Source organism: Haliotis rufescens, unplaced genomic scaffold (genome assembly GCF_023055435.1).
Source record: "Haliotis rufescens isolate VD_foot unplaced genomic scaffold, xgHalRufe1.0.p SCAF_19, whole genome shotgun sequence".
In the NCBI taxonomy this organism is placed as follows: domain Eukaryota; kingdom Metazoa; phylum Mollusca; class Gastropoda; order Lepetellida; family Haliotidae; genus Haliotis; species Haliotis rufescens.
Genome location: NW_025963879.1, coordinates 706,139 through 725,362, shown reverse-complemented (window position 1 = coordinate 725,362; position 19,224 = coordinate 706,139). Strand labels below are relative to the sequence as shown.

The 19,224-nt window shown below is 38.7% G+C and overlaps 1 protein-coding gene across 1 annotated transcript; it reads right to left on the bottom strand.

Annotated features, from left to right (window-relative positions):
* Positions 1-5,302: 5,302 nt before the first annotated feature.
* Positions 5,303-11,383, bottom strand: LOC124116275 (trypsin-1-like). Its single transcript, XM_046477537.2, has 8 exons — positions 10,915-11,383; positions 10,308-10,421; positions 9,312-9,428; positions 8,767-8,950; positions 8,062-8,180; positions 7,524-7,661; positions 6,295-6,425; positions 5,303-5,921 (listed from the first exon to the last, which is right to left on the bottom strand). The coding sequence occupies exons 1-8, from the start codon at positions 10,976-10,978 to the stop codon at positions 5,757-5,759; spliced, it is 1,032 nt and encodes a 343-aa protein (XP_046333493.2). The 5' UTR covers positions 10,979-11,383; the 3' UTR covers positions 5,303-5,756.
* Between the last annotated feature and the right edge of the window lie 7,841 nt (positions 11,384-19,224).

Below are 19,224 nucleotides of genomic sequence, written 5' to 3'. Positions count from 1 at the left end.
ACGCTCACCTTTTCGCGAACGCCTGGTATCATCAGTATGTGATAGTGATTCAAAAACACATGCTATGATATCAGGATATATCATGATATGGTCGGAATCGTACAATCGCCTCGTCGAAATTTCTATTAAATATTGAAAGGGTCTTGTCGCTATTATTCCTCAGTGTCAGGGAATGGCAAGCAAGTCCGAGGAGTGATTTGACTTTGGTTGCAGTGGCGGGCTTACTTGCAAGGGGGACACAGTTACGGAATGTGTCAGGAAATGTGGTATTCCCTGATGTCGACGACGATGAAACAAAGGGTAAGATCTTTATGACAAGTTCGTTAAACATGCTCTTTCATTCCAGTGTAAGTCAACCTCTGTGTAAATCTCTCTGGGCATGGGCGGTGGGGTAGCCCATTGGTTAAAGCGTTCGGTCGTCACGCCGAAGACCCGGGTTTGATTCCCTGCATGGGTACATGTGTGAACCCCATTTCTGGTGTCCCCTGTCGTGATATTGCTTGAATATTTCCCAAAGAGGCGTAAAACCATACTCACTCACTAATCCGGAACGTTCCTCGGCTACACCGGTTTATGGAGAAACCTGTTCTCTTTAATCTGAAGTTTCTGATTAAAAAAGTAATATTGTTTGCATAGAACAAGGGTATTCGCTCAACTTCGAATTTGGTATACATAGTAGGGTCTCCTTGCCTCACCAGGATGCGCTGATCGTGTGTTCGGATCCGATATTGACACTGGTGCTTGGTCTATATATGACGGTTGTCTGTAAATAATCGAGTCTGGACCAGACAATCCAGTGATTGATATCACGAGCATCGATCCACGCAATTGAGGTACAATGACATGCAACAACCAAGTCAGCGAGCCTCACCACCCGATCCCTTTTAGTCGCCTTTTACGACAAGCACAGTCGCCTATAACGGCAAGCATGGGTTGCTGAAGACCTATTCTAACCCGGATCTTCAAAGGTCAAGTAGGATTCAACTGATATATTAAGATGAAATATAACTGAATTGTATGTGTTGTTGACATATCAAAGTTTGCCAAATTGTTACAAAATGTTTGGCATCAGCAAGGCTACGTATTCACAAGTCATGATTCTGGACTGAGAGAGGGCCGTATTCCTCCTTGTGGGTCACCTGCTTGGCAAAATGGGACGGAAAAACTGCAGGGGGTGAGGGCAGTTAAGTTGATGGTACAGACAGATAACAGAGATACATTTAATAAAACAATTAATGTGTGTGTGTGTGTGTGTGCGTGCGTGCGTGCGTGCGTGCGTGCGTGCGTGTGTGTGTGTGTGTGTGTGTGTGTGTGTGTGTGTGTGTGTGTGTGTGTGTGTGTGTGTGTGTGTGTGTGTTTGTGTGTGTGTGTTGTCAAGAAAGTACAATAAATGTATATATTAATCGGCTTTGGATTGGTAATAATATCACAGACATTTACGGATATTGATAACGACTTGAAGGAGCTTCGTAACGCAAGTCTTCTCAATTCAGGGATTGGTAACTCAAAATGTGTGTTTGGGTGCGTGCGCGGAGAAGAAGAAGAAGAAGAAGAAGAAGAAGAAGAAGAAGAAGAAGAAGAAGAAGAAACAAGAGGAAGAAGAATGAGTCAAACATCCGTCACTCGATTTCCATTTTCTTGCATTTAGAAAGTACGATTGATTGTTTGATTTATAGATTGTTTGAGTTAATTGATTGATTGATTGATTGAGTTAGCTGATTTAGTTGTTTTATTAAATTGTTTGATTAAATGGTTTTATTTAATTGTTTGATTAAATTGTTTTATTTAATTGTTTGATTAAATTGTTTGATTGAGTTGTTTGATTGGTTGTTTGATTGGTTGTTGAAAATGCTACTGAAGAATCAAACAACTTAAGATTTGGCTTCTGTGATGGAATCATTCTAATATTTCACATAACCGTTAACGTACTCCTTGAATGTTGTCACGCCATTCTAAGACAGATCTAGAAGATATATTAATATTTATGCGAGGACAACGGATTTGACATCGCGAGGCCGGTTCACAATCCGTAAAAGCATGTGGTATGTCATGAATGGCCCATTGCATCTCCTGTACAAAGACGTTCTTTTGAACGTGTTGTCACAGAGCCACAAACTTAGGTCAATGGATCAGATAAATGCAGGACTGTTGGAATCGGTTGAGGTCAACTTCCCATGACATAAACCCCTACTTCACAACCGCTTTAAGAAAGTGGCCATTCATGTACACAGCCCTGTGGATGAATGAACGACCTAGCGAGGCCGGTAGCGCCACCTAGTGAGATATAATGGAAGAAGACCAACCAAGAGTTGAATCTTGACATACTCCGGTGCCATCTGCAGAACCTTGGTTATCAATGGCACAGTGATTTATGAGAGTTTGTGATTGAGTCGAATTTACGCCGCCATAGCTATATTCCAGTAATATCACGGCGGGGGATTCCCACATTGTGCCTATGATATGCAGAGAATCGAACCTGGACTTTCGGCACGAGGAGCGAACGCTTTTACCACTAGGCAACGCCAGCGGCCTTGATCATATGATCAACTATATGTGTTTTCATTTTTCAAATGTTAAAGTTTGCAATTACAGATAATGTTTATCACCACTGTAAAATGCAAGGATATAAGAATATCATCACCATCACCATCATTGACATCATCATCGTCGTCACCATCATTATCATCACCAAAACCATCAGCATCGCCACCGGTATCGTTATCACAGGTATATACGGTACTCCACACAGAGATTAACGAAGGGCATCTATTTGATCAGGGGTTAGTAACATATCTATTATAGCTGCGTGTCAGTATATCCAGTTTCTGTCAGTGTAGAAACATACTAAGTCTGTCAGCTTTGAAGACGGTTCTTGAGCTTCGAGTATCAGCTGATTTTCTTACGTCCTTGACACACAAAGACCTCTTGACATGATGTAACTTACCAGTGAGAAGGGGATAGTCGGATTGCAGACACGAGATGGATGTCGTCCAGAGAGTGTTACGAACTACCAGAAACTGTTTCATACATCATGCTTTCTGTCAAGGAAACTATTCATTACTGCTGTACAGTATCAAATATATTAGAACAGTAAAAGAAAATAACGACACCAATTCTCAAACTGTTTAAAATTATATTCCTTAAGACGTCATGTGCACGTCACCTGTTGTGAGATACTCATTGATATGATGCATGTAGTATCGCCTAAGATACCCGAAGCAAATATATCTCCATCGAATAACCATTCCTTGTTTGTTTCAATTTTAACCACCATCAAACATGGGGGTATACTTACTTTTGCCCGGCAGTTTACACAAGTTACAATTACTTCCCAATCGTTCGATCACTGAGACGATTGGAACATGGTGGTCGCAATTACATGGGGGTTGTGGGGGTTAGAGTAGGGGGATAGTTGATGGGTTTAACAAAAAGTAAGGTCATCTTGAGCGGGACGGTTTTCGTAGATGGATTAGCATATGGACTATGATTCTCTTTAGGTAGAAAATAAAGATCCACGATGTTCGACCTGGTAGAAGTGTGTAATCAAACCTCACAGCATTGGTCTTTGACTGATTGTGACGTCAAAACAAACTCATTCATGTACTTGAACTGAATGTTCATCTTAATTGTTATGGATAGTCACGGAGCCGTGATCCAGAGAACAGGGTGTCATTAGATAAAAATGAAGTAATAAGAGGATTACCAGAAAAACAGGGTATAACAACCAAGCCAATAAGCTTCGCTCAGGAACACCAGAGTAAGTCAGTAGAAGATTGAAAACTGCCCCATAATTTTGTATGACATTGTCACGATATTTTAACAGATATTTATTGAATTGTAGTGTCTCATAGGCCAAATCTGGCCAGACACATTTATATGTGTGTGACACTTTAATAAAATATCTTCTTCTTCTTCTATGACAGGCTAGTCGGGTATTGCTAGTTGTATATGTGAAAACAAGAAACTGTTATTAAAATTAAATGCAAAACTGATGAAAGTCACCAATAAACGTGGATAAGTGTTATATCGTCACTGCAAGAATAATGCGTGTTTGTCTTTAGTATCAACATTCAAATACGTGATATCTGTATTAGCGATATTGTCTACGTTCCACCGGTGCGTAAGCGTTGGACTTACTTTCTCGTGGTATAAATGTTGCAAGAAATTGTATTTCTGCTGCTCTTGATATTGTTGATTAAACTTTTATACTATGGACAATATAAGGGTATGACTTTAAGAACGGTAACATACGTTATTGTATATTTATATATACAATATATATAGGATCACATAAATAGAACAATGAGTAGTACGTCCAGATTAGTGTATAGGCAACATTTAATAATTAAATTCAACAACTCTCCTTTTAAGTCTTTTTTTCCTGACTTAAAAGTAAATGAAAGAACACAATCGTCCGGAATACAATGTATTCTGGTGCACTTCCATGTGACTATATAGCATACAATAAGCTTTCAGGTCCCGCTTTGGGTGGTACTTGTTTCTTTAAAAATTATACAGTTTTAGAGACTAAGCATTTGTCTGAATACACATCACCAGTTTGGAATTTGAAACTAATCTGTTTACAGTAACAGGACACTGCTTAAGTGTCATGTACAAATGAGAAAGTGAAATCCCGTCAAATAGGCGGACGAACCTTGAAACTATTAATAAACATTAAAGTAAGCAACAGCGGAAACATGCATATGCATATAATATCTGGCAATATACACCAAGATCACCTTCTACAAAAATAAGTTTTAAAAGCCGGTTGATATTCGTTTGCTCATTTGACGATTATATAACTTTCGAAAGTACAAATCCTTTAATTTCCTATACTCAGACGTTCCTGAGCCTTGCGCTTTCCTAATTATTTTGACTAAATTGTTTACCGTTATCATTGTATTAGTTAATGGGATGCATATTTCAAAGAAAGGAATGACGCATGAAATCTACTGATACGGGAATCTACGTAATCCTCCGTACTCATCGACAAGCAACAGTCCAAATACACCTGTGTGGTTAGGAACGTGCACAATAGAACATTATGTACCGATGGATTACAAAAACTCACACAGCATACAGGTGTGTAGGGATGTGGACTACACTGTTTGAAGTACTATAAAACCCAGTACATTGATAACGAGGGAGTGTTTGGTCTTCCGTTTAAACACATGTGAATATGTTCTCCCGATACAATGAAGGCATGGTCTACCACCTGTATGCACAAGTTTTTCCACAACTCTTCCGAGCACGCTAATACTGTGTGTTAAACGTCAGCATTAAGGACAACAAAATTTCAAAATATATTTGACAGACAATTTTATTAGTCTTATTCAGGATTCAATAGCTTGTTATTGGGTCGTGTATTTAATGCTCCTCGTAACACAATTTGCTTAGATTGTTAACATTGTGTTTATGTCAATATTTGATACATACAATGATTACACATTGTGATCATTATTAATTAAGTATGTACAGTCATTCACATACATATCTACCCTATGATCACCGGGCCAACATTTACCTTTGAAAATATCATAGAAAATTCACGATATTCTGGATACAAGTCATATAAATATGTATCACCGGTGTTTTATGTTCTGATAATAAAGAGAAACTTCCTCTAGTTGTTCCGACATTGACTTCGCTCCATTAAGAGCATTTACAGACGTTCGTCTATACAGTTTATTGCATAGTAAGAAAATGACACCAGTCCAACTGTGTAGCATCCAGTCATACGCTTCAATAGGGACTTGTTACATGTTCTGTTGTATCCATGACACATAGTTTGGAACCCTGGCATATATATATATGCCCAGCTTGCTTGGTCTGGCACATCCAATTCCCCTGGACACCACGCCGATCAGTTCCCAGGTTCTGCCCGACGGACTTGGCATGACAAGAGCACCACCGGAATAGCCCTGAAGAGAAGGACAAAAACATTAATTCAAAAATAAACTTTCGTTTGTACTTTCCTTCTACTTGATATTTGGGTTTATTAAATAAATTCCATTACACCTGTGCGTGATTCATAAACACATGCTTATCATATAGTTGGAATCGTAGAATGGACTCAATTTAATTAAATAATTCGAAATTTAGATTTTTTAAAAAACTTGAAACAACAAGAAAATACTCGAAGTAACAAGAAAAATTCTTAATTTCGCAACAAATAAGCAGAAAGTTTAAAAAACGAGAAAAATTAAAAAGTAATATAAATTAAAAAGTAATATATAATATTATCAAAGTGAAACCATTTGGGTTTTGTACTGACGCCTGTATTGACTATCTCACCTGGCATGCATCACGTCCACCTTGGGCGAAGCCTGCACAGAACTCGACGTTGTAGTCATTGTTACACTCTTCCTGGTCGACGATAGGGACAAAAACATACTGCATAATATTGGGAACGCTGCTCCAGCCCTCTACAACATGAACGTACATGTGACGAGTACAAATATCACACATTTTGAAGTGTATGCATGCTCTTTCAATCACTTATACCAATACAGCCTGAGTATAAACAATTTAATGTAGCGCGTGCATCGAAAGTGATCGACGTTAGATGAATGTGCACATCGTTAAGGTTTTGGGGCACATAGGTGACCCGTCTAAGGCTCCAAAATTCGCTGTTCAGAGTTGCGTTCCATGTTTAATCCATAAAGATATGATCGTGGGTTCGAATCCCGGGTCGCCTCGATCATGTTTCGAGGCTCGTCAGCCCCATTCACGAGCTCGAGTGTTTCACCAGAGTAGTAAACGTCTGAGACCTGAATGGCATCGGGCTTTTCTCCCACATCGCCGTGATATATCTGAATTATTGTTCAAGGCGGCGTTTAACCAAATCACTCAATCAAGCTTGGGTTTGTCCCGTAAAAAGTTCGGTTTAATATTAGTTCCGTTAGTAACCTTCCCTCGCCTTAAACTATGTTGTGATGTTTGCAGACAAGTTTGGTTTACTATCTGTCCACTAAGAAGAAGGCCCTATGACCAGGTGAGCTTGACAATAAGCTTCTAGTGACGAACATTTTGTTCATGATCATGGCCTCAGATTTTACACAAGTAAGTTTTTGTTATGCTCCAAAAAACCTCAGTCATTGCATTGCCGTCCGGTTTTTATTCGTGTGTATTCATATTTCCACAAGCAACCTTTAATTTTAAACCTTAGTAAAACCAAAGGATAAAGAATCCCCGTTACCAGAAGATGATAACGAAACCATAGTATATTCATGAGGACCTATCATCCCCTATCTCACGTATATCAAGACGTTGAAATTAGTTCCCTGTGTGTAACTGAGACATTGTCACTGTGTAATTGAAGTATTCATAATCAGCTGAACTGATATCCCGACTCTTGAATCCTGAAAGTTCAATCACATGTCAAGAGAAAAAGGAAACACACTGTGAAAATTGAACTGGTATCATCAATTACCATTAACAAAAGTTAACAAACGTGCTGGGACTGCAAATGTGCACGACCCTACTCCCCGTTAAATGCAAATGTGGTGGTGGTAAATGCTCACCTTGGAGTATCCCCCACCCGATGACAACAGCTATCTGATTAGGGTCGACTGCTTGATTATTGCGAGGAAGACAAGCTGGGCGGCTGTTCCTTGTATATGTGATTGACCTCGATAACTTGATGATCGCAATGTCCGGGTCTGAAGAAGATTGTCCAAAATTAAAACACTATGAGGTTATGTACGACAACAAAGACATAGGCAATATTCTAATTTTACATATATCTTACAAATTATAAGATGGCGTTCATGATTTTGGCAATTTCCGAAGAAATCTTGGCTTGTGACAAACAAACAAAAATGAATTTGTTTCGATGTGCCATATACTATAAAAGGGCTTCAGCAAGATCATCGGTTATGGCAAGAATGAGATAATATTCAAGTATACAATTATATTACCAAACATGAAAAAACACACTGTTTTATTACTTCTGAACTTAATCTGTATTTTTACACACATGTCAGAATTAAATGAAAGATAAAAATATAGGTGCTTCATCTTAGACAGACAATACAAATCTAGTTTACAAATACAAATTACCTGAGGATTGACTGTAGCCAGGATGTACGATTATCTGGGAAGCTGTTATGTATTGTGCGACGTTGCTGTCAACAGAACCATGGCCTACTTGAACCGAGCGAGGATCATTTCGGAAATTGCTGAAATGAATACATAAATATATTTTATGTACCGAATACGAGTTATGTTAAGGATAAGTATTATGTATGTTTGTATGTGTGTGTGTGGGGGGGTGGGGGGGGGGAGGGGGGGGGGGTGGTTGTGTGTGTGTGTGGGTGGGTTGGTGGGGGGTGGGGGGGGGTTGGTGGGGGGGTGGGGGGGGGGGGTTGATGGATGGATGGATGCATGGATGGATGCATGCATGTATCTATGTGTGTATCTATGTATGTATCTATGTGATGCATTGTAGTAGGAACATTGTCCATTTCAAGTGACGAATCAACAACCCTTATCGTATATGATAATCCGTGTAGATGATAAAGTCCTACGATGTCCTAAATTTAAAATTAATTGTTTATCCATAAATCTAAAACAGAAAATAGAAACACCATAAGAGTACGAAAGCTATTTGGGTTGTTCAGGTATCAGAGTGGAAACATCTCTGTATGTAATTATATATCAACAAAATTTAAACCAATATGTAACCCTGACCAGTTTCTCAATAACATGTTACAGAATTCATTTTTAAACAATTTCATGAAAGAAATTATGTACAAAATGACTAACTTCACACAGTGTGCAGCCGTGATGACAGTGTCTCTGCTGATGATTGTGCCGCCACAACGGGCACCACCAGGTTTGACAATCACTTGCCACGGAAAGTAGGTCTCTGGGGCGTCAAACACACCCACTATGTGAGGCAAGAAATTCACAAATTCCTGAGGATTTGCAATTCCACTGATGCCGCATTCTACAAATAGATGTATACATGTATATGAAGTATTAAGGTTTCAGAAAATTCTGACTACATCGCACAATATCAAGTTATCCGTGGTTTGAGACGAACTTAGTTTTCATATTAGACAACTTATCGATTTATGGAGATCCTACTTGGATCATTAAGTTACCCATGTATATCGAATTAATGGTTTCAGAGATTCAAGTTAACAAGGTTTCATCGTATGACAAAGCATTAACTTTCGAACTTTCACAAAAGGATTATATATCTGTTACATTTTTCTTAAGGTGGCGTAGATAATTGCTACATGCAGTTAAGAATTCAAAATATATATTTATTTATTGTGTATCAAATAAACGACATGTTGCCTCACGGTTATTGACAAATGGCACCCGAGTAGTTGTCGTCGTAGTAGTAGTAGTGGTAGTAGTTGTTCTTGTAGGCCTTCTTGTAGGCCTTCTTGTAGGGGGATTGCCAATCCCTGTACCTTCTGTAAACAAAAGAATGCCTATTGATCACTAGATCACGGTGCTGAAAAACTAAGTACGTCCATCTGGGTCAGTCTGTGTCTGATAATGACATCTAAAAGACAAAGTGTTCAACTGCACAGCACATCGTTGCACTTTCGATCACTTGACCACCCAAATAATCATCCATTTAGGAGATGTAATAATGACAATAATTTATGTGTTCTTCACATAATTATGATAAGTCGGAATCTTACCGTAGACTCCTTTTCGCAGATTATATCTTATTACTATGACAAGGGTTTTGTCGCTTTTATTAAGCTTTGCGGATGTTGTCATTCATGAATTATAGGAACTCTTTGTCCAGGATCAACTGTTCACTGACCTCAATCAGCTTGGCCTGAATGGAGGACCGACATAATGTACCCTCTACGAACATCAGATATCATCATCATGATGATGCTTTAATTTACTTTTCAGTTTTATTTCGTCCATGTTCAATTTCATGTTGCGAAGATGAGGTTTAGGAGACACTACAGTGTTTTATATACCAGCCAAATTAAGGACCCAAAAATAATCTTTTCGATCTGAGTGTAAAGAAATATCAGTAAGATGGGGAATGCATTTAGCATCCCTCAAGATATACTGGTTTCAATTCCTATTAAAAAATATAGATACGCTACGTTCCATGTCCTCCTGGTAGAATTACTCATACATCTATTTAGGTGTTATCTTTATCTTATGGATAAAGAATACTTAAAACAGAAATAAAAAGACGACAATAAAATACTAATTTCTTCAAACCTGATCCGTTCATATTGAACGTTTATCTAATAAGTTCATTCTTTCTCTAATCATTCTTATAAGTATATTTTTAGCAAGCATAAGAATGACATATTTACCTTGGCAACGGCATAACTTCGAGAATCTGATCGCATTGGCGCTGCTACAGTAAGATACGGTAGGTGAGCATCTTTTGATCAGGTTACACAGTGTGTTACAAAATGCATAAGGAGCTGGAAAAAGCAATTAATGTAATTAGTAAATGCAGCATTAATATTATTTGCTCATTGATGTAAGGCATTCGTGTATGTGGCATACTTTAGATTAAAGTTGAGATAAAACCAAGCAATATTCATTAAAGCATGACGGAACAATTGAAATTTGTCTTGTTAGTATAATGGGATTCTTGCTGTTATTGGTGTACAGCGCACATCTTTTCAATACACACATGTCCATGTTGGTTAAAATAAACATCAAACGATGACAGCGTACATCTTTCCATCCCTACGTTACAGTAAAAGGAAATCACAGCGTGCAAGCCTTTAACATAATAATATCACACGATATGATCAATTAAATTATTGTGTTCCATCAACATGTTTGAGGCATAATAAAATCAAATTATGAAACACTAAGTACTGATAAATAAAAGTATTAATTCTGAACTACTATAAAGTTAAAATGATCTTCTCATAATCTCTAATTTAATACATGTATGTTACTTACCAATTTGTTGCAGTGATAATGCAGGTAGAGAAATTATAATAGTCAAAATGATAAATGTGTTCATGTTGGTGTTTCTGTGGTCCTGACAGAGGCTCGGGAGTGTTTGGCTGCCTTTATACAGGCCCTGTATCTTCAAAGGTCCACCATGTTGTTCAACAGCAATCGGATATTCGTCACAATCAGCTTCGTCATCATCAACCAACAATTTCTTTTGTAAGTGTCTGTTGCTGCAAGACCATCAAGGAGGAGAGCGGACGGGCGTGAGCAAGTCTTTGCACAAGTAATATTCACGTGTGCGAACTTGAAAGATAGTCAAAGTTAAGATGGGGAATCTGGTGCAAGTGTTGCCGAGGAAAGAAAATGTAAAACATCCGTAAACGAGAATACAATGGCAAGCTGATTAGTAGTCAGTCCATCGGCTGATGTCATCCCCAAACCAGCAATGAGCCAATGCAAACGCAGTACATGAATCAGACGGTCGCTAGGAGGCAGGATGTCCTATTCTTACTCACAACCTCGTGCCCGGATCTTGTCATAAATCCCTTCCCCGATTCTATCAGATTGAAGGGATTTGTGTGTTTAAACCCTAACCACCTTCTATAGGGATAACTCATGAAGCTCTACATAATATTATTCTGGAAAGGATTGTTCTCAAATCACAACGCTCGGTTTCGGTAATGAATTCAAGAGCATGTACATCTACAGTCACCACACAGTACATCAGACATCCCGCAGGAGATCTGGTTACTGTGGTAACCATGATCTGGTACTGCACCTGTACATCAATTATTGTGTATTTATCTAATTTTCCTTTCATGTTCTTCTCCTTTGATGGTCTTCGTTCTGCTTCGAGGTGGATTACTGCTTGTGATGTTTCGTGATCATTCATCCGAACTTTACACTGTACAAAATAAGGTGTGACGGAAACCATGGAATTTGAATAGAATAGCCTCTAGAAAATCCGTAAATGTTGTAAATACGAATTCATATTGCAATCGATGTATTCGTGTACGTGTTATTTCCTGGAGCTTTGGCCTCTATCATATGAGCTGCCATTAAATTTCTGAGATTTTGGTCTTTCATTATGACCAAACATTTATCCTATTTTCATACAGACGTGTGTCGATATTGAATGTGAGATAATTCATGTATTTCAGTTTGGCAAATCATAATGCTACGTTAATATTTCATTTTAAATCATCAAAGGCATAGATGGGCTGAAATATTAAGCAGTTGTTCCGATGAACAATCGACAAAACCTTTTCAATATGGACAGGACATGTCTGTTAAAAGCAGAGTCGACTGCCCCTAAAATAGCAGATACAATTACATTAGATATCTATTTATATATTATTTTACCCAAATAATTAACACATTTGGTACATTCATCTGCACATTTGTATCTCTGCCACAAGTCCTGCCCAAATCATTACCCTTTCACTATATTACCTTTTCACATTTTCCCATAACTAATATAAGCTTGAATGTAACATAATACCCTCGTCTACGCATGAGGCGTCAAGTATGATAAGAGCTAAATATAAATCACACAGTCTAGAAGCATTAATGTAGAGACCTAATGGTATCACCTAAAGTCAAGAAGAATGTGATTAAGAGCTAGCGATATCACAAAGACTAGAAGGATATGAAAAAGAGCTGATAATATCACACAAAGTTTAGAAGGATAATATAAAGAGCTAATGACGTCACTCAAAGTCAAGAAGAATATAATAAAAAACAAATGATGACACACAAAGTCAAGAAGGATATGGTAAAGAGCTAATGATATCACAATATCTAGAAGGATATGACAAAGAGCTCACGATATCAGGCGTCCCTGTCCAGTGCTAATGATGTCACACAAAGTCTAGAAGGATATGGTAAAGAGCTAAGGATATCACAATATCTAGAAGGATATGACAAAGAGCTCACGATATCACACGTCCCTGTCCAATGCTAATGATGTCACACAAAGTCTTAAAGGATGTGATAAAGTGCTAATGATGTAACACGCAGTCTAGGGATATGTGATAAAGCGTACTGATGACACACAAAGTCTAGAAGGATGTGATAAAGTGCTAATGATGTCACACACAGTCTAGAATGATGTGATAAAGTGCTTATGATGTCACACACAGTCTAGAAGGATGTGATAAAGTGCTAATGATGTCACACACAGTCTAGAAGGATGTGATAAAGTGCTTATGATGTCACACACAGTCTAGAAGGATGTGATAAAGTGCTAATGATGTCACACACAGTCTAAAAGGATGTGATAAAGTGCTACTGATGTCACACACAGTCTAGAAGGATGTGATAAAGTGCTAATGATGTCACACACAGTCTAGAAGGATGTGATAAAGTGCTAATGATGTCACACACAGTCAAGAAGGATGTGATAAAGTGCTACTGATGTCACACACAGTCTAGAAGGATGTGATAAAGTGCTAATGATGTCACACACAGTCTAGAAGGATGTGATAAAGTGCTAATGATGTCACACACAGTCTAGAAGGATGTGATAAAGTGCTACTGATGTCACACACAGTCTAGAAGGATGTGATAAAGTGCTAATGATGTCACGAAAATTTAGATGAGTTTAAATAGGGTTTATCGTCGCGATGTAGATTATTGTCTTATATCGTGAGTGACGAAACGACCAGAAGGACATGATAAAGTGCTAATGATGTCACACGCAGTCTAGAAGGATATGGTAAAGAGCTAATGATGTCACAATATCTAGCAGGATATGCTAAAGAGCTAATGAGGACACACAAAGTCTAGAAGGATATGGTAAAGAGCTACTGATGACACAGAAAGTCTAGAAGGATGTGATAAAGTGCTACTGATATCACAATATCCAGAAGGATATGACAAAGAGCTCACGATATCATACGTCCCTGTCCAGTGCTAATGATGTCACACAAAGTCTAAAAGGATATGATAAAGTGCTAATGTCACACGCAATCTAGAAATATGTGACAAAGTGCTAATGATGTAACACGCAGTCTAGGGGTATGTGATAAAGTGCTACTGATGTCACACACAGTCTAGAAGGATGTGATAAAGTGCTAATGATTTCACACACAGTCTAGAAGGATGTGATAAAGTGCCAATGATGTCACACACAGTCTAGAAGGATGTGATAAAGTGCTAATGATGTCACACACAGTCTAGAAGGATGTGATAAAGTGCTAATGATGTCACACGCAGTCTAGAAGGATGTGATAAAGTGCTACTGATGTCACACATAGTCTACAAGGATGTGATAAAGTTCTAATGTCACACGCAATCTAGAAATATGTGATAAAGTGCTACTGATGTAACACGCAGTCTAGGGATATGTGATAAAGTGCTAATGATGTCACACACAGTCTAGAAGGATGTGATAAAGTGCTAATGATTTCACACACAGTCTAGAAGGATGTGATAAAGTGCTACTGATGTCACACACAGTCTCGAAGGATGTGATAAAGTGCCAATGATGTCACACACAGTCTAGAAGGATGTGATAAAGTGCTAATGATGTCACACGCAGTCTAGAAGGATGTGATAAAGTGCTACTGATGTCACACATAGTCTACAAGGATGTGATAAAGTGCTAATGATGTCACGAAAAGGTGAGATGAGTTTAAATAGGGTTTATCGTCGCGATCTAGATTATTGTCTTATATCGTGAGTAACGAAACGACCAGAAGGACATGATAAAGAGCTAATGATGTCACACAAAGTCTTGAAGGATATGAAATGGATAGCTCAAAAAGGTCAGTTTATACAATGTCACAATCTGCAATTTCGAATTCAGTTTGACATGTGATTCTCTGTATATATTAGACGTTCCTTTTCAAATATTTGATGTGCGCGCTTTCCCCAAACATTGCACTGGCTACTGAATCGCTCGGTCAGATCCATTTGCATTTTGGGTCAACTAATTAGCACGAATCAAACCTCATCTTCTGAAATTGTAGTTTCTGTAAATGATGCGTCATAGTCGTCGGCACTAAAAACAACGTCAGATCTCAAGATCTAGAACATAAGTAGTCAGTAGTGTTTGACGTGGGTCGCCTCTTGCTTGACGTGGGTCGCTTGTTGATGTGCAAGCAGCCCAAATCTATACGCTTCCCTGTCAGTATGCGGCTTACAACACTGACCAATATATGAAGGAGGTGTGCTTATCCATGTGATATATTACGTACAACAATCTATATTTTAAAAAGTGTTTGCATTCTTTGTGGTAGCTTGTGATTATTGTCTCAAACATATTTCAAATATGACCTACATGACTTGTATTGGCGGTAACAGTACAATTCAAACATAGTTATCTTTTTCCGGAAAAGGAGACGATAGACTCGTCCCTTGCTTAAAGCACTCTGAACAGGCGTTTTTGTTTCATCAAACATAAGTATCTATTGTTTCCGGAATTATTGCAGTGGTGGTGTTAATTAATCACGAAAGTGTTTAGAATCTTTCGAGATTGTTATGCTGAGCATTGATATATATTTTTATATACTACTCAACATTTGATACGCTTATTTTGAGTGTCAAGGTGGGGGATAAACCTGGTTGTTTGGAGATGTCAGGAATAGGATGCGATTTGGTCAGCTCAATATCCTTATCAGGAGTTGAGTAGTATATATAACATGTTTTCAATTACGCGGTGGACAATCAAAAAATCTATATTTACAAAGTACATAATATCATTGTACGTGATGTACACAGAGTATATAGGCATTCACTATCTACATGTATATGCAATGTATATCTACGTCCTATACCTAACCGTCACGGCTAGCGAAGCCAAATGTTGGACATTACAATGTACAAACAACGGAAATAAAATATGTATCCCCTTAATGAATAGTAAGTGAGTGAGTGAGTTTGGTTTAACACCGCTTTTAGCAATATTCCAGCAATAATTTCGCTAAACTCGTGCATAAGGAATGCAACGGAAACAAAACACTTCAGTGGATCATCATTCTGCCATGGCTATTTTGGACCACCTGCTAGAACTCCTCCCTTACTTAATGAGAACATATGTGAGTCATAGCCTCTGTGTTTGTTGCGTAACGTCCCGGTTGCCTGGGGTCTCTTCATTCCTCATACATGAAGTGGGAGAGTAAATACAGGTTGTATTCTTTTACAATTGAAATGCCTTGTATATTCAGTGAGCCATGTCCTTCAGTTCACCACTTTTCTACACCAACTGAATAGTTAATCGTGTGCAAGTATGCTTCAACATTTGTTATAAAAAGAAATATACTTCTTTTGAGTATTGGTTAAATAGAGACTATGCTCTATGGGTAAGTGCCCATCTACAGGCAAGACCAAGACGTTATTAATAGCGTGTGGTGTGTAACTGAATCAGTGTGTATGTATAATTGGGGTCCTAATTAACAATTAACATTCATAACACATTTTGAGCAAGCAGACAAAGAAACAACGTGTCAGGACTGTCCAATTTGCCATGGCCTTGTATTCCTTCAAGGATCCAATTTTGAAATGTCATGTCATGGTATACATAGAATGTCGCTTCGTAACACAGAGCATACAACATAGCAGCTACATGTATGAATATTTGCATTGTAACTAAACTCACTACATATCACTGTCCGTTATTCTGATTATATCGTCAACATATTTTTCCCACACCCTCATATTAGAACGAGTCAGTAAAAGGACAGTCTTTGTCCCACTAATGTGAAGGGGGAGATACTTTTCACTTGTTTTGTATTTTTCACACACCTGGATATAAGAACGAGTTAGTAAAATATGTCTCTATGACCCACAAATGTCTTTCGTTAGACCTCCTAAAATCTCAGTTTGGGTGATAAATCCGCTGACATATTGTGCATGAAGTTGTTCCCTTGGAATTGAGGATGTTTTATTCCAACGACTTCTTCAATAAAGATTAAAATGAGCCCGTTCCATTACACAACATTTGTTTTTAAATATGGCAATTCCAGTTGACGAAATATGATCCTGAAAAAATTCCGCTTCCTTTATGGGATAGGTATATGGGTGGATCGCTCCTTTTGTCACATGAGTGTAGTGTAATTTTTATAATAGTGAGTGCAGCATCGGCACTGTCAGCGGGGGACTACAAAATGGGCGTCAGACTTCGTACTGATGTTGGGTATCAAACCCGAAATTTTGACAACTAAACTGATATATCAATCTCATTAAAATCAGACCTTAGTTCTCGCTACCGCTAAACAAAGATCTGAAGACATCCCATTCGAGGTCACGTCAGAACGACCTTTCATCCGACCAATCAGAGCGTCGCTTACCAGATTATGAAAGTGACAGTCGGAATGTGATTTCTAATCATGCAACCTCGAAAACTTTATTCCGAATGATAGTTACGGGTTTAACGTCTGAATCTATACAATCTAGACCATCTATTAACCATTCCAGAATGATCTTTTGTTCAGGTTTCAAATTTGTAATCGAGAATTTGTCAAAATATGTTTCGAAGCGTAGTTGCCAATTTGAAATTAGTGCCGTAAAGCACGAGAAAGGTGCCTTCTGATTGGTCATTCCATTGGTCGGTCAAAGTTCGCACAAGGTCGGTCTGACGTTACCCGAAATGGGATGTCGTCTGACCTTTGTTTAGCGGTAGCGAGAACTAAGATCTGATTTTAATGAGATTGACTAATATATGTGAAAAATACCCATGTCTACAATTCCATTTTATTCACCGGTTTCAACCTTCAAGTTAAAACCGACATTTCATCAGCACTTAAATATGCTATTTCTCACAAGAAGTATTCAACATTAGCTGAAATTTCAGTGGATCTGTCAGTACCAAAGTGGTAGACCTCCTACCACATTAATCTGGCATGGATGTAGACATGAATGAATTTGAAATACAATTGTATGGGACTTTGGCGTTTTAGCTACCGTGCATATTTGTAAATGATCCTCAGCGATGTATGGTTGATATGCGACGTTGAAAGAGCGGGAGGTTAGGGTTCCATCTGCGGCCGCTTCATATCAAAAGACGTTACCGTGCCTTGTTCTCGGCATTAAGGGGCTATATGAGTGCAATAAACTTGACGTTAAATCCCACTTGACCTCACCTTACCTCACCTCCATTCATATTTGTTTCTTTATTTGCCATGATTAATGCAAAGAATAAGATACTAAGTAAGAATCGATATTCAGATGACGGTAATACATCTGGAATAATAAATGCGATACGTGTCAACAGTAATTATAATGTATAAAAATGGTCGTATTGGTTCGTTGATACAGGTGGTGATTTGGCGATAGTGACGGTACAAGAACCCTTTATCCTCGACGACTGTGCTTTACCAGCCTGCCTCCCTGACGACAGTAATGAGTTCCAGTTTATGGACAGCTGCCGCAACACGGGATGGCGAGTTGCAGCAGGTATAGGATGTCTTCATCAGCTGACGAAATGGTTTTGTTGAGGGGCAGGGGTCGATAGCCTCGTTGGTAATGCGTTGCCTCGTCATGTCGACGGTCCTCGTTCTCAAGTGGGAACAATGGTTGATCTTAATTTAGGTGTCTCCCGCCGTAATGTTGCTGGAATATTGTTAAAAGTAGCGTGAAACCCAACTCATTCACTCGCTCACTCTACCACTCACTCGGGTTTCTGAATGTTTGGTATTTTCTGGCGCACCCGTGAGTATCCGGGTTATAATAGGTCTTCAGGTCTTCACGGCAACCCATGCTTGCCCTAAAAGGCGACTATGCTTGTCGTAAGAGGCGACTAACGAGATCAGGTGGTCAGGCTCGCTGACTTGGTTGATGCATGTCATCGTATCCCAATGGCGTTGATAGATGCTCATGATGTCAATCACTGGTTTGTCTGATCCAGACTCGATTATTTACAGACCGCCGTCCTATAGCTGGAATACTGCTGAGTGCGGCGTTAAACAAGACACAAACAAACAAAATATTAAAGCAGACTGAAAGTAGTTCCTGTAGTCATCGTATCCCAATTGCGTGGATCGATGCTCATGATGTCCTCCCACACCGAACTAACACACTACAATACAAGTATATCTGAAATTACTCACTCATAAAATATACTACTCAACATTTGCTAAGGACCATACCATTAAACCCCACTATTTTCATTCAGACTATTATATATTACAGACGAAAATGGGTTTTTTAATTATAGGCTCGAACTCAGACCAAACGTACATCGAATCACAACAACAGGAAGCCAGCGTGTCTCTCGTTCCACAAGAAGAATGCGGGAATATTTACAGTTCTGTTGACCAAACTACAACGGTCCTCGCGGACAACGTGTGCATCATGGGTGACGCCACCACCTGT